The sequence below is a fragment of the Odontesthes bonariensis genome, chromosome 9, assembly GCF_027942865.1.
Source record: "Odontesthes bonariensis isolate fOdoBon6 chromosome 9, fOdoBon6.hap1, whole genome shotgun sequence".
NCBI lineage: Eukaryota > Metazoa > Chordata > Actinopteri > Atheriniformes > Atherinopsidae > Odontesthes > Odontesthes bonariensis.
The window spans coordinates 32,125,286-32,151,635 of record NC_134514.1 but is presented as its reverse complement, the minus strand read 5'-3'; the positions used below and the strand labels follow the sequence as shown (position 1 = coordinate 32,151,635).

Genomic DNA, 26,350 nt, shown 5'->3' with positions numbered 1-26,350 from the left:
GACCAGAGAAGGAAAGCCAACCCATGGACGATGAGCGAGGTGCAGACCTTTCTGTGTGTGGTGGCCGAGGACCGCATACAGAAGGAACTGGACGGAGCAACACGAAATGAGAAGGTGTTCCAGGATATAGCCAAGCTGATGGCTAACCATGGCTATCACTGGAATTCTCAGCAGTGCCGAGACAAGCTGAAGAGTGATTACCGACAGGTAAAGGACCACAACAGCCGGAGTGGGTCAAACCGAAAGACATGGAAGTGGTTCGACCAAATGGACGGCATTTATGGTCACCGCCCGGCGAACCAAGAGAGTGGCGTGGACGGCGACGTTTGTTGGAGGCAATGGAAAATGGTAAGTGTTGTTCTTATCCCCTTGGTGCAACGTTTATATCTTTTTTTTAATAGATATATTTATTAATTTTTTCATTTAATAACAACATAACACTGAACAAAAGCTCAGCACTACAGTCCAGATGAGACAAAAATAAAAGATAAGATGGGGGCATACATACTTCCATCATTATATAGTCCACATCTAAGCATTTATAAATGCTCGAGACAGGATGGTTAAGACACGTGTCCTTCAGAATAGTCCAAAAAGGGCTTCCATATGCATCCAAAAATGTCAGTCTTAGAGTGGACAAGGCATGTAAGAAAGTCGAGTGGAATATGTTCCAAAATAAGCCTCTTCCACCCATAAATGGTAGGAGACTTATGAGAAATCCATTGTAATAAAATATTCTTTCGAGCACAGAAAATTAGGACATTATACAACTTACTCTTGTTTGAATTTTGGATATGTTTGTTTGGTAGACCAAGGAGAAGAGACACTGGATCAAGATCAATATTAGTTTTGATAATTTTCCTTATCTCAACCAGAATAGACTCCCAGTATATCTGGATCTTGGGGCATGATCAAAGACAGTGTGTGAGGCTGCCTTCATGTATTTTACATTTAGGGCACAGTGAAGAAGATCCTGGTTTAAACTTAGATACCCGGTTTGGGGCCAAGTGAGCTCTATGTAGTAATTTAAGTTGCAACGCCAAGGAACGATTACAAATGGAAATTTTTCTGGCAGAATTCCAAATACTGCTCCACATTTCATCAGTGATCTCGATATTCAGCTCTCCTCCCCAGGCCTGAGCCAGAGTCGATAAGTGACACTTATGACATTTCAATGTTTTGTAGCACATGCTAAGTGACACTTCACGAGTTCCAAAAAACAGTTTTTCAATGCCCGAAACCTCAGTGTCCCTGAGTAGAGTTGTTTTTTTTTTAACAAAGTCTCTTAGCTGGAAGAAACGGAAGAGGTTATTTTTCACTACTCCAAAGGCTTCCATAACTTGGTTAAAAGACATGAGGATCCCCTCCTTAAGAAGACAGCCCAGAGAGGAAATACCCTTAGCCACCCATTCCCCAAAACCCGCATTTAGCATACCTGGGAGAAAGTCAGGGTTCTGGACAAAGGGTGTAAATGGGGATGTTTTCCCAGTTCTTCCCACAATGTGTTGAACCGCCCTCCAGGCCTTGACTGTATTCACAGTGATTGGATTGCTGCAGCATTTATTTATTGTTTTCATATTTTTAAGAAAAAGTAGGCTTTTAAGAGGGCAGTCACATAACGAGGCTTCTATATCCAGCCACACTGTGGATGAATTTCCAGATATCCACTGGATATAATATAATATAATAGATAGCATATAATATAAGAGAACTAAACTGATATTTTTTAAGGTCTGGAAAATTTAAGCCTCCCATGTCTCTTGGTAGCTGTAGTGTTGACATTTTTATGAATGCCCTTCTTTTGGTCCAGATAAAGGACCCAAACCAACTCTTTAATTTTTGGATCCACCTCTGAGTAAACAAAACAGGAATCATCCTAATTGGGTACAACAAGCGAGGGAGAACGTACTTCTTAAGAAGTGAAATTCTGCCCAGCCAAGACAAGGGAAGACAATTCCAGCGCTCAAGGTCTAACTTAATCTTTTCAAATAATGGGACAAAGTTTGTTTTGAACATCTGATCAAAGACAGGTGTGACAAATATGCCAAGATGTTTAAATCCTGCAGGGGACCACTTAAAAGGGGAACTAGGGATATAAAGTTGTCTACCTAAGGGCATGGCCTCAGATTTGGAGAAGTTTATTTTGTATCTGTCCCTTCGATATTGACTCCACCGTCCGCCTCAAGCTCCCAACCTCCATGCTGTTAAAATTGGCTTTGTTCTTAGACATTATGAATGAAATAGTCTCTGTACTTTTCCATGATGACCTAAAGTGATCCAGGAATGGGGAGACAAAACAATTAGCCTGGGAAAACAGTTGCAAGATTCACACACATACATTGTTTGGCTGATCCAGAGAATATGACGAAGCATGTTGAACCTACTCATGTCCAATCATACTCGGTCGAGTGTGAGTCCAACCTATGAGACTATAAATACAAATGATACCTGGAAATCGAGGCTCAGTCTGACGGATTTCCTGCGGGAGCTCTGTTCCACTGGGCCCAGCGCTGATATGCTTGACGTGTGACAACCAATAAACACTTTATTTAACTTGAGATTCCTCCGGCTTGTTCTTGAGCTTCCAATGAAAGAATCGAGCTAACGATGCGCATCCATCTCACTTTTCATGTCTCTCTAATTAAACCTCTATCTTCCAGTCCGCTGTGCCCTCCGGCCAATCCCCCTCCACCCGCCCGGATTGTGGATGGTCAACTAGTTTACACCATCCGCCGGATAATGGTTGTCCGCCGTCGGGGTCGCAGTTTACAGTATTTGGTAGACTGGGAGGGAAATGATCCAGAGGAGCGCTACTGGGTCCCTCGTCGGTCCATCCTGGATCCTTCCCTCATCACTGAATTGAACAGATCCAGGAGTAGTGAGTCTTCCAGCTGTCCTCGGGGCAGCCATTGAGGGGGGATACTGTCAAGATCACGCTTGACTGTGTTGCTGTTGCTTTGGTTTCTGAGTCTTAGGTGAGGGCTGGGCAGGTTTCCTGGAAGCCTGGGGCAGAGTCTGGATTGCTCCTGCTGTCACACCTGTTCCTCATCTTCCCTCATCAAGATGCCCTTTCAGGAGCTGCAGGAGCAACCAGTCTTTGCCAGATTGTCTCACATCCCAAGTGGTAATTCAGCCCACTCCTATTTTCAGAAGTGAGTTTATTTCCAGCGCTTACCTTGCCTTTTGTCTCCTGCAGTATTGCTCCCATTGTCCACTCTCCATACTCTGGTTTCTCATGCTTGGATTGATACCCGCAGTTGGATTCCTGACATCTAACTGCTTCACTTTGCTGCCTGCTCGCCCCACTGTCGCCTCAGAACTACAGCACCACAGCCAGCACCCTCCCCACTTTCCTGGATTCCCCTCTGAGACCTAGCCATTACATCTAGAATAATCCTTATTCGAACCCTGTCTAATTATCTCTCTCCTCCCTCAGACAACTGCCTTACCTGGATACTCCTAAAAGTCTACAACCACCTCCTCCATTCGATAAACTCTGTTAACCTTTATGCTCCCTGTTTCCAGTGTCTGCTCTTGGTCTGAGCAACTATGAGGCGGCTAGCAACCTAGCCGTGACACTTCCATTGCATGGTCAAAGGGGGGAGTTGTGTCGGAAAATATTTACTTGACTTTGAAATATATTCTTTGCTGTTATCACATTATCTAAACTGAACTCAAATGTACACCAGTTGCCACGTTAAAAGAAACACAGTCATGAAAGAGTGGTTGATTGCCTCAGTTACTGAGATCATTTCAGGGTTTTGGCTCCAGTTCTGTTCATTACATGATTTTTATACATCTACAAGCTTTATTTTTCTGTTTCCGCAAATCTACAGGCACTCAAAATACAAAAACTAAATGTAATTCAAACCTAAACAAGAATGTTTATGTAGAAGCACATTTGTAAATGTACAATTGTGAATTATTTGATATTTATTGATTACTGAAATGTGTACTTAACAGAAAAAAAATGCACCTGGATATCCAACAAGTTGTAATGTTGGAGCTGAAAAAGACACCAAACAAAAAGGAACAAAATCGGAAATGAAGAGACAGATAAACATAAATGTGACACGCTCAACAGCGTGGACACCGAAGGGGATAGAAGGCTAGTCTGCATGCTCCCAACCCACAGATTCTTCAGTTCAATTTGCCCAGCTTAGTGGCCCCCAGCCTCTTGGTTGGGCTCCTCCAGCAGGCCATGAAAAAAAAGATGGTCATCAGGTAAAATGTACAAGTACATGATAAGAATGTATTGCCACTTGGTGGATTAACACCAAAGTAAAAGGATGATATTAATCAGAGGTACAAAGTGTTTTCTGAAAGTTCATCCTGAGTTTTCAGACTCAAAACTCTGCTGCATTTATGTCGAGTGCAAATTAGGATCAAAACCAGCAACTTGTTTGATTTATGAGCACCAACTATTTCCATTATTTCAGGAGAAGCTCATCTACTTTATCTGAAGTTCAATGAAGAAAGAAACTGACAAGGAACTGGAGTTTTAAATTAATGATTTACAGTTAAACTAAAGCTAAATCTCTTTACAAATAGATTAAAAGAAGAATCAACCTGCATTTTAACTATGAAGACTGGTGTAGAACAGCTTCAACACACTTCCTGCTCTCACACACAGCAGCTCAACTCTGCCCACATTTCCTTTTTCCCTCCCCTTCAGATCTACAATTTAATGATGGGTGTAACCAACATGTGGTGAACTGACAGCCTCTGTTCTCTACACCGACACATGATTTGTAGATCAGCGCTCAGACTGGTTTCAGCTTTGAGGAAGTGAAACTCACTCAGTCGCTGTTGCTGAGAGGAGAAATGGCTCAGAAAGGAGTTCAGCTGAACCGGGAAACCTTCTCATGTTCAATCTGTCTTGATCTGCTGAAGGATCCGGTGACTATTCCCTGTGGACACAGCTACTGCATCAACTGTATTAAAGGTTTCTGGGATCGAGAGGATCAGAAGGGAATTCACAGCTGCCCTCAGTGCAGGGAAACTTTCACACAAAGGCCTGTCCTGGTGAAAAACACCATGTTAGCTGATTTAGTGGAGCAGCTGAAGAAGACTGGACTCCAAGCTGCTCCTGCTGATCACTGCTATGCTGGACCTGAAGATGTGGCCTGTGATTTCTGCTCTGGAAGAAAACTGAAAGCCATCAAGTCCTGTTTATTCTGTCTGGCCTCTTACTGTGAGAAACACCTTCAGCCTCATTATGATTCACCTATATCCAAGAAACACAAGCTGGTGGAGCCCTCCAAGAACCTCCAGGAGAACATCTGCTCTGATCACGGTGAGGTGATGAAGATGTTCTGCCGTACTGATCAGAAGTCCATCTGTTATCTCTGCTCTGTGGATGAACATAAAGGCCACGACACAGTGTCAGCTGCAGCAGAAAGGAACATCTCACTGACAGTCACTGATGTGGATCTTTTACCGACAGAACCAGAACCAAAGAGCAGAGCTGACTTCTTGAAATATTCATGTGAAATCACACTGGATCCAAACACAGCAAACACACGTCTGTTACTGTCAGAGGGGAACAGAAAAGTGACATTTATGAATCAACATCAGTCTTATTCTAGTCATGGAAACAACATGGAGCAGGGACAGTGCTGGTTTCACCTCAATCCTGCAGTTAAATCAGGATTGTTCAAGGGTTTGTTGAATTGTTCTAATTTGTTTTCTGTTGAAGGGAAAGATTAATTCATTAACCTTCCACTGAAAGTTGAACATGAAGAAAATCTGTTTTCTCTGCATCTATCAGACCAACATTGTTAGATACGTTTAGCAGGCAGCTGTACAGGAAATGTAAATGTTTCTGATTATTTTCATGCTTTTCATTTATATTTATATAATCAGCCCTGCTCTGCAGAGTTTGAAATTTATAAATCATGATCTTCTTGTGCTGATATGCTCACATAAATCTTCTGACTGATGCATTCAAGTGCATGACATGAAACATGAACTCTCATAGAGCTGTTGGACTTAAGAAGAAGTAAAAACCTACGGAGTTGAGCTGCCTGAAAACTGAATCTGACCCCTAACCTGAAAACCTTCTGTCAAGAAGAGTCAAATATTAGCCCTTAATTCACATGTAGATATTACTGATTAAAGGTTCCTTAAGACTGCATCAGACATGTTTGATCATCATCTATCTATCGAGCTCTGTATACTGACTGGCGTCTTCAGGTTGAGCCTGATAGAAACCCTCTATGTCCCTTTGTCACTGTCTATAAAATAAGCTGCTTCTCAAGATGGAGTTCCTTTGGTGTTTTGTCCACTCTTGTTCACACTGAAAACACAAACAACATAAACAGCAGAATAATGTGACTGTACTCTGACAACATCACGGTCCATCTGATGCCATAAAAACCTGAACTCTAAACCACCGCAGGGATTTCAGTATATTTATAATGGAGGAGTGGGAGATCCTTTCAGAACTTCTATCTTTGATCAATATCTGAAGCAGAAGATGTTTCACAGCTCAGATGGTTGAGGTTTGAAATGTAACCTGTGTGGGGACAGACAAAGGTGTAGAAGACCAAGGTGTAGAAGACAAAAAGTGGAGGTTCCAGGTGGTGATAGAAGATAGCTGTACTCTGAGAAACAAATCTGAGAATCTCTGCTAACGACTGTTTCTTTCAACTGAGGCTTCAGACAGATGACAAACCGACCTAAAGACTCCTGCATGATAATCACATCCATGCAGCCAAAGACCTGAATAAGTTGAGCTGATTTGAAAGACAAAAGGATGGGAATGTTACCATCCATCCTCCATGTTTTCAGACATTAACTCAAGCCCAAACTTGGACAGTGAAAATAAACACAATTATCATGGGTTCCAATGCCAAAGGCATCAAGGGACACATATTACTTTAGTGCATACTTATTTTTCTCCCATTTCCGTCAAGAATTTCGGCATGGAACTAGTCCCTCACAGATGGTCCGACCGGGATAAAAAGCATATCCCCATGAGTCCACCGATAGGAACTAGTGTGCTATGACTTATCTCTCTCATTACTCAAACAGATTCCCGGAATTTTGAATTTTGTCCCATAGGAAATACATTAGAATAATGGGTCAAAAGTAGCCCTATTTTGAGGCCTCACAACTTAGCCGTAGTTCATCATAGAGACATCATTCAAAGTTTAAACAGGACAGGAAAGGTCCGGCTTTAACTGAACTAAATGGTTTGTTGATATATTTTATATTTTTGACATAATGGCAGTTTAAGTTTTAGGAAAAATCAGGACTCCTCTCACTCTGCTGTCCTGGGGTCTCACACTCTATCTAGACAAGCTCGAAATTAATACTGAAATAACTTAAATAAACTTCTCTCACGTCCAAAATGTCTGCTGCACCTAGAAAAATTATACTTCACAATGTAGGTATTTTGTCTTCTTTCACCCAATGTACCTGTCATTGTGCTTGGCCTCACGGTTTTCTCTCAAATTACCTCTGAGCGGAGAGAACGACCACTCGGGCTGCCATTGACGGCCATTATAGCCAGGTCACCTCATCTCCTTATCAAATCAATGTGAAGGCTGTTTTTAAAACTGGCAATAAAAAAATACCGTACATAGGAGCAGAATAAAACTTACACCAGTGGCTTCTGCCGTCCCTTCTGGCAACTCACGGTTCAAGCATTTTTATAATATGAGTCATAGTTTTTGAACAGCAACTGTTTGTTCGAGGCACACATATCAGTATTGAACACCAAGGTCTCCCTGTCAGTTGGAGACATATTGTGTGCGCTCCTCTCCTCTTACCCACTCAACTGTCTACACAGCAACTGATCACACAGCTGATTATCCTTCTGAGGGCACAGCCAAGATGGCTGACCTGTTATAACAGGTTTATGCCAGCCACTGTGTTGTGTCTGCTCCCAATACAATATGACCATAACATGACAGCCTCTGTCTCTCAGCAGGCAGTAGCTCCATTGGCACCCATCAAAGTTTCTTCAGAAATTTTCTAGTTTTTCATAATATCTTGGTGATTTACACTGTTGCACTTATTTTCAACACAGTCATCATGTGGTGTGAAAACCCGAAAGTCAGAAATAAACTGAAATGATAAAGAATATTCACAAGAGATTGAATAAGGTCATCTGGACTTCTTCTTGGATCTTGAAGACATTTCACCTCTCATCCGAAAGTCTTCTTTAGTCTGAACTAGATGGATCAGCTTATACACAGAGGGTCGTTACAGTCACATGTGTCACTGAACACCCACCAATGTGCATGTCGTTAGAGTCTTTATCACCTCCGAATTGTCTACCTGAGTGAGTTTTGGTCACAGAGTCCAAGGTGAGAATGATTGTGAAACTGCCTCGGGAGGAGAGACAATGCTGCATTGTTGGTGCTGGGAAGGTGAAACCTGAGACCACCTCCTCTGTTCAACGATGTTTTTTCCAGTTTTACATCGATGGCTTCTTTGATTCCTCTCTCAAACTACCTGTCTTCTCTGTCTAGAATGTGGACATTACTGCCCTCAAAAGAGTGTCCGTTCTCCTTGAGATGAAGGTGCACTGCTGAGTCTTGACCTGAAGAGGTGGCTCTCCTGTGTTGTGCCATGCGCTTGTGGAGCTGTTGTTTGGTCTCTCCTATAAAGAGGTCTGCATTGTCTTTGCTGCATTGCATACACAACACCACCCAGTTTGTGTTTGGGTGTTTAATCCTTTGGGTGAAACAGTCTCTGTCTGAGGGTGTTCTTGGGTTTACTGAAATTAGTTGTATGAACTCAGGTCAATGAGGCCCATAAGCCATGAATAATTAAAAATGAGACTTTAGGTCATATTTATGTATTACGGATTTAAAATAAACTAAGATGTTCTGAGTCAAAGTGACCAGAACACAGGCAGAGTTCAGTCGAAATTAACAGAGCAGGAGCTTTAACCTCCTCTGTATCCCTGTGAGAGCATTTACTTTAGTATTTTTATCTTCTGCTACTTTATACTTCTACTCCACCACATTCAGAATCAGATAAACAAATATGATGTAAGATCACACACATCACCTTTAATCATTTCATAACTCACAAGTATTTCAAAGTGTCATTCCAACTAATTTATTCTATTTTTTATATTCAAGTATGTTTCCATATGAATATTTTTGTAGTTTGAGTAAAATCAAAAGTAAATCTACAGTTTCTCCCTGAAACCAAATCTCTGTGGTTCTGATTCTGTAACTTATGTCCAAGAATTCTTCTTCCACTTCTAACTTTGAGTACAAATTACATCTCCTGTAATGACCGAAATCATATCATATTGTTACATTTAGGTTTGATTTGAATCACTTTGAGGTTTCACGTCGTTCTTTTTGTTTTCTAAGTTTCTTCCAACATCTCAGAAAACATTCAGAAACACGTTTGAAGCGTTTGTGAGCAAACAGGTGAAACTAGAATATGGTCCTGAACCAAAGCAACTCTTCCAGCCACAGATGGGTTTAAACAAACATCTCTGAATCAAAGCAGTTACTTGTTGCAGCCGTGTGTTGCCACCATGAGGGATGCTGGTGGGGTGACAGCCTCACTCCCATTTTCACAGAAACACAATTCATGATCAGGATGAATCCACAATTTATTATTTACAGAAAAACATCCAGAATCAGGACATTCAGTTTCTGGGTTACCAAGTAGATAATTACTGAGAGTTTTCAAAAAAGAGCAAAAACATTTGATCTCTGAAACAAATCAAAGTGTAACTACAGAATTATTTTCACATTAACAAAGTGATGAGATCTGAAAAGAATGTGTGATAAAGGAAGGTCTGCTGATTTCTCTGTTTGGCTCCATGAAGTGGAAAAGAAACAACAACATACAGATACATCAACACAAGGATCCAACTGATATTTAGAGCTCAGAGAAGTTTAGATTTTCATGTGGAAAAATATTTCTGTGAATCAAACTCATCATTAGCAGTGATATCCTCCATGGCTGCACAGACACAGGAAAAAGCAGCAAATAAACAACAGAACAGCAGCGCAGAGACATCACAGCAACGAGCTGTCAGCAACAAACTGACTTAATACATTTATTTCATTTCACACAACTCAGCTGTGGCTCCAGAGCCCAAAATCCTGATCCCAGCATAGAGCGGCTGAGTGAATGTGGTCTGGACTCTGTGGAGGAGAGTCATGGTTTCAGAGACGCTGTAGAAGGACAGAATACCTGCTCTGTGATCCAGGTACACTCCGACTCTGGAGGACTGAGGACATGAGATGGAGGTTTTTATATCGTTGTACCAAAATGTATAACCGTTTTGGTAACAATCTAATGCCCAAGATTTGTCATTACGACCAAATCCACATTCGTCCCCTGCTCTGCTGATGTTCTTGTATGCGACTGCTACAAAAACTCCTCCTCCCCCTCTCATCTCCATCTCCCAGTAACAACGTCCAGTCAGACTCTCTCTACTCAGGACCTGAAAATATTCAGTAAATCTGTCTGGATGACTAGAATAAGACTGAGATTGTTTCATTAATGTCACTTTTCTGTTCCCCTCTGACAGTAACAGACATGTGTTTGCTGTGTTTGGATCCAGTGTGAGTTCACATGAATATTTCAAGAAGTCAGCTCTGTTCTTTGGTTCTGGTTGTGACAGTAAAACATCCACTTCAGGGACTCTCAGTGAGATGTTGGTCCATTCCTCTCTCAGGATGTCCTGTAGTTTATCTCTGAGCTCTGACACAGCTGCTGTCACATCCTCAAAATACCTCAGAGGACGGATATTGATGCTGGATGAGTATATAGACTCACTGAGTGCTGACACTGAGGGGTAGTTGAGCAGAAACTGGCTGTGATCCTCTGTGTGTGAGAGCTGCTTCAGCTCAGCATCTTTCCTCTTCAGCTCAGTGATCTCCTGCTCCAGCTTCTTCTGAAACTCTTTGACTCGACTCACTTCAGCTTCCTGCTGGGATCTGATCTGCTGCTTCACATCAGAGCTTCTTTTCTGGAGGAGACGGATCAGCTCAGTGAAGATCTTCTCACTGTCCTCCTCTGTTTTATCAGCAGACTGATGGATGGCCTCCACCTGCTGCTGAAGCAGCTTCACATCTTTCTCTCTGTCCTGGATTCTCTGCTGGATCTGTTGTCGACTCCCCTCCAGCTCTCTCTGCCTCTCAGTCCTTTCTACTGCAGCTGACACTGTGTCGTGGCCTTTATGTTCCTCCACAGGGCAGAGATAACAGATGGACTTCTGATCAGTACGGCAGAACATCTTCATCACCTCATCGTGATCAGAGCAGATGTTCTCCTGGAGGTTCTTGGAGGGCTCCACCAGCTTGTGTTTCTTGAATGGAGCCACATCATAATGAGGCTGAAGGTGTTTCTTACAGTAAGAGGCCAGACAGAAAAAACAGGACTTGATGGCTTTCAGTTTTCTTCCAGAGCAGAAATCACAGGCCACATCTTCAGGTCCAGCATAGCAGTGATCAGCAGGAGAAGCTTGGAGTCCAGTCTTCTTCAGCTTCTCCACTAAATCAGCTAACATGGTGCTCTTCTCCAGGACAGGCATTTGAGTGAAAGTTTTCATGCATTGAGGGCAGCTGTGAATTCCCTTCTTATTCTTTCCATTCCAGTAGCCTTTAATACATTTCATGCAGTAGCTGTGTCCACAGGGAATAGTCACCGGCTCCTTCAGCACATCCAGACAGATCGAATAAGAGAAGCTTTCCAGGTCCAGTTTAACCCTTTTCTTTGCCATTTCCTCCATTTGGCAGAGCAGTGTGTGACTCTCAGACCAGAAACACTGTCTGTGCTGTGATACAAAACAAATTCCACCTCCTTTTATTGCAGCTGATCTGCTGATCTTCACTTAAGAGCTCCTCCTCTGTCACACAATGGTTTCACACATCCTCCCACCTTCAGATCAGTTTGGGGAGGGAACAAGGAAGTTTCCTTCACTGAAAGGGACAGTGCACCTCAATCCTACAGTTAAATCAGGATTGTTCAACGGTTTGTTGAATTGTTCTTATTTGTTTTCTGTTGAAGGGAAAGATAAATGAATTTCCCTTCCACTGAAAGTTGAACATGAAGAAAATCTGTTTTCTCTGCATCTATCAGACCAACATTGTTAGATAAGTTTAGCAGGCAGCTGTACAGGAAATGTAAATGTTTTTGATTATTTTAATGGTTATCATTTATATTTATATAATCAAAGTGTTAGATTCGGTTCTTTAATTGGAAGCTCAAGAATGGACCGGAGTAATTCAAGTGAAAATGAAGTATTTATTGATAGCAACAAGTGAAGTATTTCAGCGCTGGTCTCGGTATGACAGAACTCTCGCAGGAATCCGTCAGACAGAGCCCCTCATTTCCGGTTACATTTTGTATTTATATGTCTCATTGTTTCACACATTGGATCCCTTATTGATCAAATGTGATTGGATATGAGTAGGTTCTTCGTCATAAGCCAAATAATGTCTCTGAGTAACCCAAATAATGTGTGTGTGCTTTTCGCACCTGGTTCTCAGGGTTCCCTGTTCTGTCTGGGTCAGTCTCAGTTAAGGTCATGTCTCCTGGAAAAGTACTGAGACTTATTTAATTTATAATGTCTAAGAACAAAGCCAATTTTTTACAAAAGACAGATCACAAACTGACCTATAGACTCCTGCATGATAATCACATCCATGCAGCCAAAGACCTGAATAAGTTAAGCTGATTTGAAAGACAAAAGGACGGAAATGTTACCATCCATCCCCCATGATTTCAGACATTAACTCAAGCCCAAACTTGGACAAACTCTGTCATCACAACAATGAATCTATATCCTCACGAGTAACATTAAAAAAACCAAGATTTTAATCTCATTCTCAACAGTGACAGATAAGGAGTGTCATCAGATTAATGATATCAGCTCAGTAATGAAAACACAGTTTAAACTATATACAGTCAGTGGTTTACACAAGCCTCAGTGAAAATAAATACAATTATTAAGGGTGCCAATGCCAAAGGCATCAAGGCACACATTTTTTATTGTGCATACATATTATTGCCCCATTTCTTTCACGAATTTCGGCATGGAACTAGTCCCGCATGGTTGGTCCAACCGGGATAAAAAGTATATCCCCATGTGTCTACCGATAGGGACTAGTGTGCTATGACTTTTCTCTCTCATTACTCAAAGAGATTCAAGGAAAATTGGGAAATACTATGAATTTTGGCCCATTGGAAATGCATTAAAATTCATATGTAATGGGATAAAAGTAGCCTTATTTGGAGGCCTCATAACTCAGCCATAATTCATCATAGAGATATCATTCAAAGTTTAAACAGGCCAGGTAAGACTCAACTTTACCTGAATTAAGGTGTTTGTTGATATATTATATAGCTTTGACACAATAGCAGTTTAAGTTTTAGGAAAAATCAGGACTCCTCTCACTCTGCTGTCCTGGGGGCTCACACTATTTTGACAAGCTCGAAATTAATACCAAAATAACTCAAACAAACTTCTCTCATATCCAAAATGTCTGCTGCACCTAGACAAATTATACTTCAAAATGTAGGTATTTCTGTCCTCTTTCACCCAATATCACCGTCATTGTGCTTTGCTCAAAGTTTTCTCTCAAATGACCTCTGAGCAGAGAGAACGACCACTTGGGCTGCCAATGAAGGCCATTATAACCAGGTCACCTCATCTCCTTATCAAATCAATGTGAAGGCTGTTTTTAAAACTGGCAATAAAAAAAATACCGTACATAGGAGCAGAATAAAACTTACACCAGTGGCTTCTGCCGTCCCTTCTGGCTCTCCTGTTTTGAAGTGATTTTATCATTTCAACTAATTCAGTCAAATAACTGAGGTAGGAATGTAATCTTCTGTATTGTGTCACATCTGTATTAGCAGTAGCAAGTTTTTAGCAGTACCCCCCAAACTGCAAGAGCCACTTACGTTTTGAGATGTACCACAATCAGATAGGAGATTTCTGCCATCTCCATTTTGAAGTGACTTCATGTATTATTATGTAAGCGTATGTGTAAGCTGTTCTTCTTTGCAATTACAGCAGCAAGCAAGTCTTCATTGCACAGGCATGTGGATATAGTAAAAATAATTCTAATGCTTTAGCTACACTTTCAAATCAGGACTATTCCATCATTTTACTCGGAACAGAAACTCTTTCCGAGAGGGTTAAGACCTTCATAAATTACTGATTATAACTCTGCAAATGAGCACATTTAGAAAACAATTCTGATGCTTTAGCAAAAACCTTCTATATCAGGAGTATTGATCAAGATTCTAGAAATAGAGACTCTTTTCTAGTAAGTTTAAAACCTTCCCCACTCAACTGATAATAACTCCGCAAATGAGCACATTTCTTAATAGATTATATGTAGAAAATAATATTTTGCTATATGTATTGTGTGTATGTGGCCCCGAACCCATCCTCTGTGTGGAATCTTTGTTCATAATGGCCTAAAACTCTATGTGGTTCGCAAGGCCTTGCTCCCCAATAAGTACCATAACAACACACACCATTGATTAATTAAAAATTATCACATTATTTCTAAACTAATGACACTCAAACATTGCATAAGGATATTAACATTACCAGCAGGCTCGTCCACCGTTTGCAGCGAATAGGAGCGAAAACCCGATGGCTGAACTGGGAAAAATTCTCCTATGGCCCCAGTTCCACTTGGCGACCGACCAACTTATTACCGTTCAAAGTCTAAGGTCCCGCTCCAAACAGCCGAGTCACCCCACTGGTAATTGACATCCTAAAAATGATTCATTATCACCCTTTAACACATTGAATACCGGCGGTGTTTACGGAATTATGTCGAAGAATCCCAGCGTTCTAAACCATTTTTTGACGTTTTTTGTACAGTCACAGCATATTATGTGATAGGGCCACTGAAACATGTTATGGCTCGTTTGAAAGCTGAGACTTTAAACTCTTTGTGGGTCAAAACTGCGTGTCTCTAGGTGCCGCCATTAGCGAGCTATCCTTAGCTAAACCAAGGCGGGTATCCACCAAAATCAACAACAAACTGAGCTTCCCTTTCCCTCCAAGCGTGATCGCAGCATGTTGCAAAGCTAAGCTAAGCTAACCTGTTCATAAGACCGCCTCCTGACTTGTCGCGTGTCTTCTTCTCCTTCTTGTTGTTTGTTTATGTTACTTTACCGCCACCCTCTGGAAACCGACACGTGCGATTGGACAAAATGCGGAAATGCACAACAATCAATGCAGCGTTATCAAAATTGTTCTTGAGTTGACGCAAAGCCGTAATGATCAAAATGTCCAGATGATGACACCAGTTTTTGACTGCCATCTATGTCAGTTCTGTTCATCACATAATTACAAAAATCACACAGAATGTGCATTAGAATGTATAGATTCAGAATCCATAAAAAAACCGTAAAAACGTATTTTTACCATTTGGGAGCCAACGCATGGGCAGTAAAAACGTAGTTTTAAGTGACTTGGGAGTCAATGGCCCTCATTTATCAAGCCGTCGTAGAAAGCATCGTTGATATGAGCGGAGAACTCGTCGTACGCAGAGGCTCAAGTGAGATTTACAGAACATGCGTACCACACCAATCCCATCGTAAGACCGAGCGGCTGTTGATAAATCCGGCGGCTGAAATCCATCGTAATGATCCTAACCACGCCTTCTACAAAAGGCCGCACCTCTAGAATTTGCGACATGGATAGACGAAAGGCGGCAACGAAACGCTGTCAACGCTGTTGACAGCTGGGACGGCTGTCAACAGCGTTGGCGATGTAAATCGCAGACCGGACGAGTTATGTATTTTCCCCTACTGTGATGGTCAATAAAATGTGATAAACTCCAGATTAAATGAAATCTAAAATTGAACGATGTTGTACTTTTTCTCCAATAAGATCAGGAAGAAGTGGTCCGATATGAAATTTGCCACCAAAGAAGGTCGCAGCTCTCCGACGCAGCATGTCACAAACGGGGGGGGGGGGGGGGGGGGGAGGAGCTCCGATCCAGGTTTGGATTTGAGTGCCTTGGAGGAGAGGGTGGCTGGCCTGATCGGAGCTACGTCTTTTTTCCTTGAATAACAGAATGCTTACCAAAAGTCAGAATCGCTGAATAAGTTCCTCTCTCCTCCTGAGCGCTCTTGGCTGTGCAGGCTGGTGGTAGGGATCTCTGGGTACGGGGTCCTCTGGATGTACATCTGGAAATGGCACTCCGCATGCAATAATAGTATTGCATACCTTTTCGGGCGTATATAGAAGGGTTCCCCCCGCAGCCGAGAGACAGATTCACCTGCCCTTTAGGAGCCCTGTACACCTCTCCACAGTGGCAAGCGTACTATGCGCAGTGTTAAAGCGCCTCTCCTGTACGGCTCATAAGCCACTCATCATTTTCCCGAAAGAAATCCTGCCGGTCCCGGAACACTCTCTCGCGCCTGATGCGCGCGTTCAGGTCCTCTAACAAAGCCAGATCTGCCATCGTTTCGCCATTACCGCGCCGCTAGAATCACCTTTTAAATAGGCGGTTGAATAATGAGCCATCACTCTTCCAATTACGGAGTTGTACTTGTTTAATTTTTTTATTTATTTAATTTGCGTTTATGTTTATATTTATGTTGAAGTCAAATAAAACATGGGCCTTCTTTGAAGTGATAAGTCTGTAATTTTAACCTAGGGATTTGTTGCGACTCATGATGCTGCTGTTTATGTATGCTATTGCAGTCACCGCAAGTCAAAATGGAAAAGTGCGTACACGGCCTCAGACCTGTCGTGGCGATTTCATCTTTCCTGCGCTCACGATGGATTTGATAAATGCCAACCTTTGCGCAGAAAAGAACGTACACACGACCTACGCACGTTTTTCGTCTTACGCAAGTTTGATAAATGAGGGCCAATGTGTTAAGAGGAATTAGCTAAACACTTTAAAAATTAAACACAACAAATATAAATTTAACCAAGGCTCGATTATATGAGTATATTAGCTTCTTGAGCAACTATGATTAACTTTTCTTTTAAATGATATATCTTTCTTAGATGACCACATGACGAGTCGTGTGGTCTCTTGTGGTCCAATCCTGTCACTCCTCGATGCTTGGTTCTCCTCTTGGCTGAACGTCTTTTCTGATCCGGAACTAATCTTGGAAGGAGAGGTCACCAGTACATCGCTTCCCTGAGGGATCTTCAGCATCCCCTCCCTAACTAATTTTCTTTTGGGATAATTTTGTTGTGTAGTTCTCCACCATCATCTTGGCATGATGGGCAAGACCTCCCAGAACTCAAGCTTATCAGTCCTTCGGCCGTACGTTCTGTAGTGGTTCTGAATCTGTGGAATAATATTAGCAAATCTCGCAGCGCAGTAGTGCAAAATGTCATTTGCACTGTATTTTTATACTTAGGGCATGTCTCTTTGAAAGGTTCAATCCTAATGCCCAATTCATCATTTATTTATTTTTTCATATGGACCCCAAACCAAAACAAAACCAAAATAAACAAAAGAAAATCAAATCAAAGAAATCATAAAATAAACATAAACCAAAACAAAACAACTGGCGAGTTGGTATAACCCTTGCTTTTTGGAACCAGAATAGTCATCAAGCTGCTGTGCAGCCTTAATGAGAAATCCAGTACCATCACCTTATTTTACTGTGAAAAAACTTCAAATCATTTAGGGAACACATCAACACGGAGACAACATCAACACAGTTGGTATAATCCTTGTTTTTAGGACAATACGAGAATTCTCACCAAGTTGCTGTCCAGCATTCATGAGAACTTCTGTATTATCCACTTATTCTGCTGTGGAAAAATCATCAGACAGTTTTGGGATTATGACAACACACAAACAACACTCAACACCAGACACCACAGGTTAGGACAACAAATGACAACAGATGACAAACATATATCGCATTTCTGGGTTTGCTCAAGCAAACCTCATGTTTTCATTGGGGTCTACGTATACAAACAGTGGTCTTCATATTCTGAATCTGATTCCATGTCTTCCTCTTCCAGGTCAGGGAAGTCGTCCAGAGCAATTGTCTCACCTGTTTGCTGAATCAATTGATACGAGGGCAGTGCCGGTAACTTATTATCAATAACCGTAGTGATGCATTTTACACAGAGCTGTCGAATACACGGTATGCAGCAACAACCACACAAGGTAAACATAGTCACCGATGCCAGTAGTGCGATGAATACATACGTTATCATTGTTTTCCATTTACCGAATGTTTTGTCCAACCAGTTGGATAGTGGGTTTTCTTGACCTGAGTGTCTTGCCAGCTCTGCAGACATAGTTTGGAGGCCAACAAGGGCTCGAGTTATGGAGCCATCTGGAGCTGTGTTGTTCGGAATAAAAACACAGCACTCATGGTAGAACATAGCGCAAACACCTCCTTTTTCAGCTAGAAGGAAATCAAGGGCCATTCTATTTTGATAGGTCATCAGTGACGTAGCAGCTAACTGTTCATGTAGACCTGCTATAGCATCTCTGGTCATGTTATTGAGCCTTTGAACATTAAAGTGAATGTAATTAATCCTGTCCACATTCTTGTTAATTGTAACCCACCAAAATAGGGATGATTCGAATCCTGCTGCAATTTGATTTACAAGTTTATATTCATCGGGTACTCCTCTGGGGACCCCAATAGCATCTATGTAAGTTGGAGAATTTTGATATATGTTAAATGTCTCTCTCTTGCGTCTACTTACGCTGCGGGTATCACGAGTGGACAGCCATGAGGTGACTTCAGATGCTGTTACTTTGATGATGGTTATTGGTGTCACGAATGATATTATAGTACATATTCCTGACCAGCTGGGAGGGAGTGTATTTCTCAACCGAGTCTTACCACAATACCAGTACACATCTGCGCGGGCCTGTTTAAGTTCGGTAGCATTAATCCATGTTGTAACACTAATCGTAATGGCACACCAGTCCTTTGGGATGTGACCTACTCTGTATCCATAGGTACTAAACCTAGTCAGACAGGTGTGGTTCGTTTTTACAGGTGTGAAAATCGGTGGGACCGCCCAGGTTGGAGCTCATGGATGTGGGGTCTCCAGATGTTTGCAGGCTACATCAGGAGTCATATGCAACTGCAGCATGCAAAAAGTTTCATTCCGAGAGAAGAGTGATGGTACCGTTAGCAGAGCTGGACTGGGGGGAGAACACACAATACAATCTTGTTTCATAGCTAATTTGGCTGCACTTTTTACCCAGTCTAGCCAGAAATTTCCCTGGTACAAACCTATGTCTATTTCTGGGCTTGCTGCTACGGTATTATTGTCTATTAGTTGGGATTGTGTAGTCACATTTATCCGAAAGTATCCTAAAGGCTCAGATCCACTTACATATGCCCCTAAAACATACATTCCAGAGTCTGATTTTTGGGGGTTCTTTAATTTAAGTATTAATGGATTACAAGATCCCTTCTCACAAGAATGTCCAGATGTACCTTTAAATAAGTGTAATCGTGTTTTCAGTGGGTTTGGTCCTGTGATTGCTTTAGTAGGATAATATCCCCAGTCATTTGGGCCGGTGTTAGCTTTAACATAACTCCAGGAGGAACACCTGGAGGGGTACCATTTACCATTATCATGTCCAGTGTCGTCTGGGACCACACATATGTACTTCTCTGATCCTTTAAACCATTCATCGTTAGATCCACATTTTATGATTGAGCACATATCGAATTGTACGAGACCATCTTGTTTCTCACTAAACCGCAATTGAAATATGCTGTTCCTGTTGTCAGGAGACCTTCTAGCCACATGGTGTGGAGTAGCGAGGTGAGAGGATGTGTTAAGATTACTTGCACACCATAAGAGACATATGGAACCGAGCAGAGTTATTGCAACCGTTACTAAGGCATGACCATCTAGTCCCCAAAGTGGTGCTTTTCTTACTGGTTTCATTGTCAGTGGTGTGTTTGGTAATGTCTCAGTCACTTTCTTTAGTCTTTGTCCGTTAATGAGGTTCTTAGGTCAGTACGAACCTCGGTCAGTGTTCTGTCGGTAGGGTCTTGAGCAAAAGTACAGTGCGTCTTGTGAATCCAATTACTCAGTTTGTCTTCTGTCAACCATACCTTTACACAATGTGATGTGGTTTCTGCTACTTTGTATGGTCCAGACCACCGTGGAGAGGACCAGTTAAGTTTGTTGACCCTCCTTAGGACCCAGTTTCCAACTTCATCTGGTGAAGTGTCTCGGTCCTGTTCCTTCGTGAGTATTTCTGTAACCTGTTGAGATATACTCATCACCATGTTGTTCAGTTGTTTTACATATTCACGCAAGTTTTCATGCTGTAATAAAACAGGAGGTGAATCTGTTGGTGCAGTTGTAAATGGACAGGGCATCTTCCTGCCTGTCAAAACCTCATGTGGGCTCACATTCATGGTGACATTTGGAGTAGATCTCATGTTAAATAGCACAATAGGGAGAGCATCAAGCCAGGTTAACTGTGTGTCCGCACAGACTTTTGCTAAGCCCTCCTTAATTGTTCTATTCGCTCTTTCAACGAGTCCCTGTGAAGCTGGGTGATAGACTGCACCAAACATATGTCTAATTCCAAACAATTTTTACACTTCTCTTAATTCTTCATTAGAGAAGTGGGTGCCATTATCAGATCTTATCACTTCTGTTACACCAAATCTTGGAATTATTTCTCTTGTAAGCCATTTAATGACTTCTTTGCCTTGTTCAGTTTTGGTCGGTGTGGCTTCAACCCATCTAGAGAAGGGATCTACACACACGAGAAGATATATTTTACCTTCAGTCCTTTTGGCTGCTCCCATGTCAGTAAAATCAATTACTATTTGTTTCCGTGGGGCATCAGGAACTAGGAAAGTACCCAGTCCTGCTTTGAGAGAAACCTTTGGATTACAGTGATTGTAAATTTCACATGATTGCACAAAGTATTTCGTTGTGTCCTTGAGGTGGGGATGCCACCAATGTTGTGAAATGAGCGCTGTCACTTTTGAGCTAGCACAGTGACCTCTACTGTGTGCTTCTTGACATAGCAAGTTCAGTAGTCCAGCCGGAGCTACGATTTTGCCTTCATGATTCCTCCAAAGTCCTGTGGAATCTTTTGTGGCTCCCTTTTCTTTCCATGCTTGTCTTTCAGAGGGAGCAGCTGCTCCCTGGAGCTCTCTGATGTTTTGTACACTTAGTTGTTGCGATTTATCCTAATGTATTGTGAAACATTTGGTTAAATGCAGTCTACCCTGCTATTGCTTTTGCTGCCATATCTGCCCCATGGTTGCCCCTTGTTATTTTACCCTCCCCTTTTTGATGTCCTCTGCACTTGACTATAGCAACTTGTTTTGGTTCAAGTAAAGCATGGTATAAGTCAAGCAATTGTTTCAGGTGTTTTACAGGGGTGCCTGCTGAGGTCACAAACCCCTTTCTTCTCCAGTGACACATATCTACATATACAGCTTTAACTGCGTAAGCTGAGTCTGTATAAATTGTCACCGTTTTGTCTTTTGCCAATCGGCATGTCTCTATGATTGCAACCAGTTCTGCCATTTGAGCTGATGCTGGCTGTGGAATTATCTGTGCTTTTCGTGTCCGCAATCCATCAGATGCGTCTTCCACAACAGCATATGATGCTATTAATGTGCCGCCTGGTGCCTATGCCCATCACAATATAAAGTCATTTCAGAGTTTTGGACGGGCTCGCTGTGCAGTGTAGAGTGCAGCTGCATTTCTCTGTTAGTCTCTGCTACACAGTCATGATTTTGTGCAATGTCCATCTGTGAGGCCATATTTGCTCCCGTGTTTGAAAAATGGATATGAGGTTTGTCAAGTAGCTGTTGCAAACCGTGGACTCTGTGTGGTGACAATGTGAATGAGTTGGAGTCAAGGAATGCTTTTACTCCATGTGTAGTGCGACCACAGTGTGATTGCACATTGTGATATGGGATGTTTTCTGCACTGCTTTTCCTATAGCCACCACATGTCTGACACATGTAGGGTGGCCTATTTCCACATTATCCAATTTAGAGCTGTAATACATTAACACCTTCCTGTCTGCCGTGGCACTCTCCCCCTTTTCAAACAGTACAGCATTAATAAACCTGTCCTTTTCATCAACATCAAGGTGAAATGGTTCTGAGTAGTTTGGAGCATGTAAAGCACAGGCTGCAGACAGGGCCAATTTCACATCCACAAACGCTTTTTCTGCTTCAACTGTCCACTGCAATGGAGATTTGTAATTTTTATAACCTGCCTGTGTTATTAGTGCTCTTACAGTTTTTCTCAGTCGCTTTGGTACAATTCTCGAATCATCCTCGCCATTTGCAAAACAGTACGCCATTTCTCAAAACTATTTGGACAAATAGCAAAACACCATGGATGACCTGCAAAAGCCACTCTCTTGCTCAAAATCCTTAGTTCATCTCTCAAAACTAAATATCCATGTCAATGAACATGTCAGTGCCATCAGAATGTCAAGTCCTTGTGTCATTGTGTACGGATAAGACAGTCAAATTGCTTAGTCATGTTGTCAATAGTGTGTTTTATCGTGTTTTATTTGGCAGCTCGTTCATGCTCGCACTATTTTCTTAGCGGTGGCGGAGTAATATCAGCGAACATCCAGTACAAAATGTCAAATAAAATACGACAGAAGCAACTTTTCGCAACGAAATTTGATATGGATTACCAGTGCACACCAGTAACCACCCCGGTGAGTTGATGATTTTGAAAACAGACGTTTATGGTGCTTTTACGGACCTTTTTGGACATGCATATGACTTGCCATTCTGAAGCAGGTTGAGATTAATCAAAATTAGGCAAATACCGGAGACAGCAGTAAACATCAAAAAAGCGGTGAGGGGGGTTCTAAAACATTGAAGACGACTCAGAAAAGAGGCTTAATGTTGAAAGTACCGCAGTTCTCCTTTAATATTTATTTTATAGTGTAAAAAATGATCAAAATGAGGTACCTCCATGCCAAGGTCTCACCTGTTTGAACAATGGGCCTCATGCAAGAACTGTTCGTACGCACAGATTTGTTCTTAAATCGTCCGAACGAGTGATTTAAGAGAATTTGCGCATTCACCAATCTTTTCGTATTTTACGTTTTCTTTCAGGTACAAACAGAATTTACGAGTGATCCAGAGCTGTCGTAGGAGTTTCGTAAAATAGCCCGCTGTTATTCAAATCAAGTTTGCTTGGCTAATGGATTGTATATTTAATTACTTTAAATATACAAAAGAAAAAAAGAAAAGAAAACATAAATAAATATACATTATAGCCCATAATTATGCTGACATTATTCTGTTTGACTTAAATTATGCACTAATTGAAGGGTCATTTGAATCTGTATATAACAAGGTCAATGGGAAGCGTAATCAGCGGCTGACTTGCTACTTTTGGATACCTTAGTGCGTCAGGCTCTTGGAAGAGACCGTGTATATATCCATGTGGAGACAGACGAATGGCTGACATCGCGATTTAGATTGCCAAGGACTGTGCTGCTGCAAATATGCAGCTTGCTAGAGCCACAACTCCAGAGAGAACCACGCTGATCAAACCCAATTCCACCACACGTCCAGGTCCTCACCACCCTTGGATTTTTGGCCACTGGAACCTTTCAGAGCGAGACTGGAGACAGATCGGGCGTGTCCCAGTCCTCTGTGAGTCGTGCGCTCCCTTTGGTCATCAAAGCTTTCATCAGTTTATCACCCATGGTACATCAAATTCCCATACACCACTGTCCAACAAGTGCAAATTAAGAGGTACTTTCATGCCGTGGCTGGACTGCCAATCATAATTGGAGCACGAGACACATATACGCATCAAAGCACCTGTGCTGTCGTGGAGCGCACTCAGCTGAAGGCCAGGTGGGTGTGTCTCCTTACGCGGGGGGGGGGGGACTGCTCAATAGCCCAGAGAAGGCATGCCAGATTTGCACAATATTGCCATGAACGAGGGTCTCCTACAACCTGAACCAGCACAGGCAGACCAGAAGGTGTGGTGCCAGAAGACCCCCCTCATGGACCGCCCCATCAAAGTGCCATCATGATGAGGCAACAACTGAATGCAAGGCTTTAGTTGCAGTCATCGAGCGTCTGCCCAGGGCGAGACGTTTTTTTATTAAAGCCATTTTCATATCAAACCATTTATTTTTTATTTCGGTGACATTACGAACTACAGGTGACAAGGAATTAACAGCACTCCTAATTGGTTCCATTTCTTCGCTTTAGCAGGTCTCGTAATTCCACTGCTGACACTGCTATAAATGACAGATTTTCCTTTCTGGATCTCTGAAAGCAGAACTTCAATCTCAGAGCCCGTAAAGTTGTTCTTTTTGCGCCTTGATGCCGTTCTCATGACTCAACATTCAACACTTCCTGGCACAGGAGCGAGGAAGACAGCCTTATATTGTATAGTTTTGGGCGTGGAGTATGCAAATCTACTATCCTCGTGCACATGCACTTAGATACGCACGAGTGGGATTCATCATTTACGCAGGTCGTTTACACACTTTTTCCGAAGTTAAGAGCGTTTGTTGAATCTGACGTGGCGTGTTCGTACGAGACCTTCGTACGAAAAAAGTAAGAGAAATTTGGAATAAAAATACGAAAATGTTCTTGCATGAGGCCCAATGTTTTTATATTTCATCTTAAACTGGTGCCAAGTGCGCTTCTCCCCCACGGGATTGCACCTAAATGAAATAAATGAATGGGTTACCATTCAAGCAGTTTTCCCCTGTAATATTATTATGATTGTGTGGTACCCACAAAATAAGTATTTTTGTTGAGATACTTTTATTGTTTTATTTTCTCTGAGAGTCACTTTTTTTGTTTATTGCTTTTGTATTATTTTATCATATTCTGTCTGATTCAGCATAAGTAGCCAAACAGAAGCCCCTTTCACACTGCCGAATAACCCGCGTTTAATCCGTGAATTTAGCGTGTCCGCTGTTGCGTTCACACTGACGACTCGGGCTGCCGCGTCAACTCGACTCGCCTTTCGACCCGCGTCGGACCCTAGTCTTTTTGCCGAGCCGAGTTTGGTGTGAACGCAATCGACGCGGGTCGGACGTGGGCGTGGTGTGACGTGAGGAGTTTAAAAGACAGAATGGACAGCTGATTCAGAACAACAGCGACAGGTGACGTGAGGACAAGTTTTACTCTGTTTTAGCCTACATCAAGTTCGAGACATTTTTTAATATGGCCAACTGGGGAGACAAGGAGGTCCGCAAGCTCCTCAGCCTCCGAGCAGAGGACGTTATTTACCGCCACATTTCGGGGACTATAGTGCTCTTGTATTCTCCGCATATGTTCTTCGGCGGCATCCCACGTTGTAACCATCCACACCCCGTAAAATAACATCTCCATGAACTGCATATACAATTGCAAAAACGAGTCCTCAAGTTGTATTTAACCCTACCTCCGACGCATGGCTTGTGCCTACGTCATTGTACACGCCCAGCATTTTACGTGTTTCGTGTGACGCTCTGCCACTAGGCAACGCCCCCTGAACTCGACTTCAGGCGACACGGGTCACCAACACGCCAAGCGTTCACATTGCTCGACGCGGGTCGAAGGTGCAATTTGGACCTGCTAAGGTAGCGAGTCGCAGTGTGAAAGGGGCTAGTGTAACACACGGACATGCTATTGCATGAGATGGCCACTAGTTGGCAGCACTTACTACCAGCGTCACCTGGACTCTTTGCAAGGTACCGCGAAAGAAGGGCTCATAATCCAGATGAATGGAGAATGAGTCCTGCTTTGCTGATTTCTGTCTTATTTACAGGTGAGTTGCTCACCTTTTTCTGTGACCTCAGCTGTTAATATGCCAATATGAATCCCTGGTGATGTGTTGTCCATAAGCCAAAAGTTCGTCAGGTGTGTAATTAAAGTGAAGTGTCACTAGGGTTGCCAACCGTCCCTTGAAAAACGGAATCATCCCGTATTTAGAAACAAATGTACGCGTCCCGTATAGAGCTGAAAAGGGACGCACTTTGTCCCGTATTATCGTGAGAATAAAAAAAAAAATCAAATGTCAGTGGAATACATGAATAACACGGCGCTTTATATGAAAATGTAAGGTAAACTTGCTCCCTGGCCCTCTCCTGCTCTGTGACCAATGAGCTGACAGCATATTCATAAAGGAGTACGACAAAACGGAATCCCGCTCATCAAGTAGCGTTGAGTTGTGCATGCAAAATTGCATTGAGTTGAGTTGTGCATTAAGTTCATAAGTTCTATTTTTAAATATGTTTACAAGTTTACAAGTCTGTTTGCACTTTTGTTATTGTCTATCTATTGTTTTATATTTATTTATACAGTTTTAAGTTTAAGACAGATTTCTGTTTAAGAAAGATATTTATTTTATTCGGTTTATTTTTTTATTTTGTAATAAAGTACATTTCTGGTTAAACATTTGTTTTCC

General features: G+C 42.1%; 2 protein-coding genes across 2 annotated transcripts; one reads left to right on the top strand and one right to left on the bottom strand.

The window, feature by feature from the left end:
* The first annotated feature begins 4,824 nt into the window (after nt 1–4,824).
* Nucleotides 4,825–5,835, top strand: LOC142388933 (E3 ubiquitin/ISG15 ligase TRIM25-like). Its single transcript, XM_075474501.1, has one exon. The coding sequence runs from the start codon at nt 4,825–4,827 to the stop codon at nt 5,707–5,709; it is 885 nt and encodes a 294-aa protein (XP_075330616.1). The 3' UTR covers nt 5,710–5,835.
* A 4,204-nt stretch (nt 5,836–10,039) lies between these two features.
* LOC142388932 (tripartite motif-containing protein 16-like) lies at nt 10,040–11,710 on the bottom strand. Its single transcript, XM_075474500.1, has one exon. The coding sequence runs from the start codon at nt 11,708–11,710 to the stop codon at nt 10,040–10,042; it is 1,671 nt and encodes a 556-aa protein (XP_075330615.1).
* Between the last annotated feature and the right edge of the window lie 14,640 nt (nt 11,711–26,350).

Coding starts and splice junctions, on each gene's coding strand:
- LOC142388933 (XM_075474501.1), top strand. CDS start 4,825: ATGGCTCAGAAAGGAGTTCAGCTGAACCGGGAAACCTTCTCATGTTCA.
- LOC142388932 (XM_075474500.1), bottom strand. CDS start 11,710: ATGGCAAAGAAAAGGGTTAAACTGGACCTGGAAAGCTTCTCTTATTCG.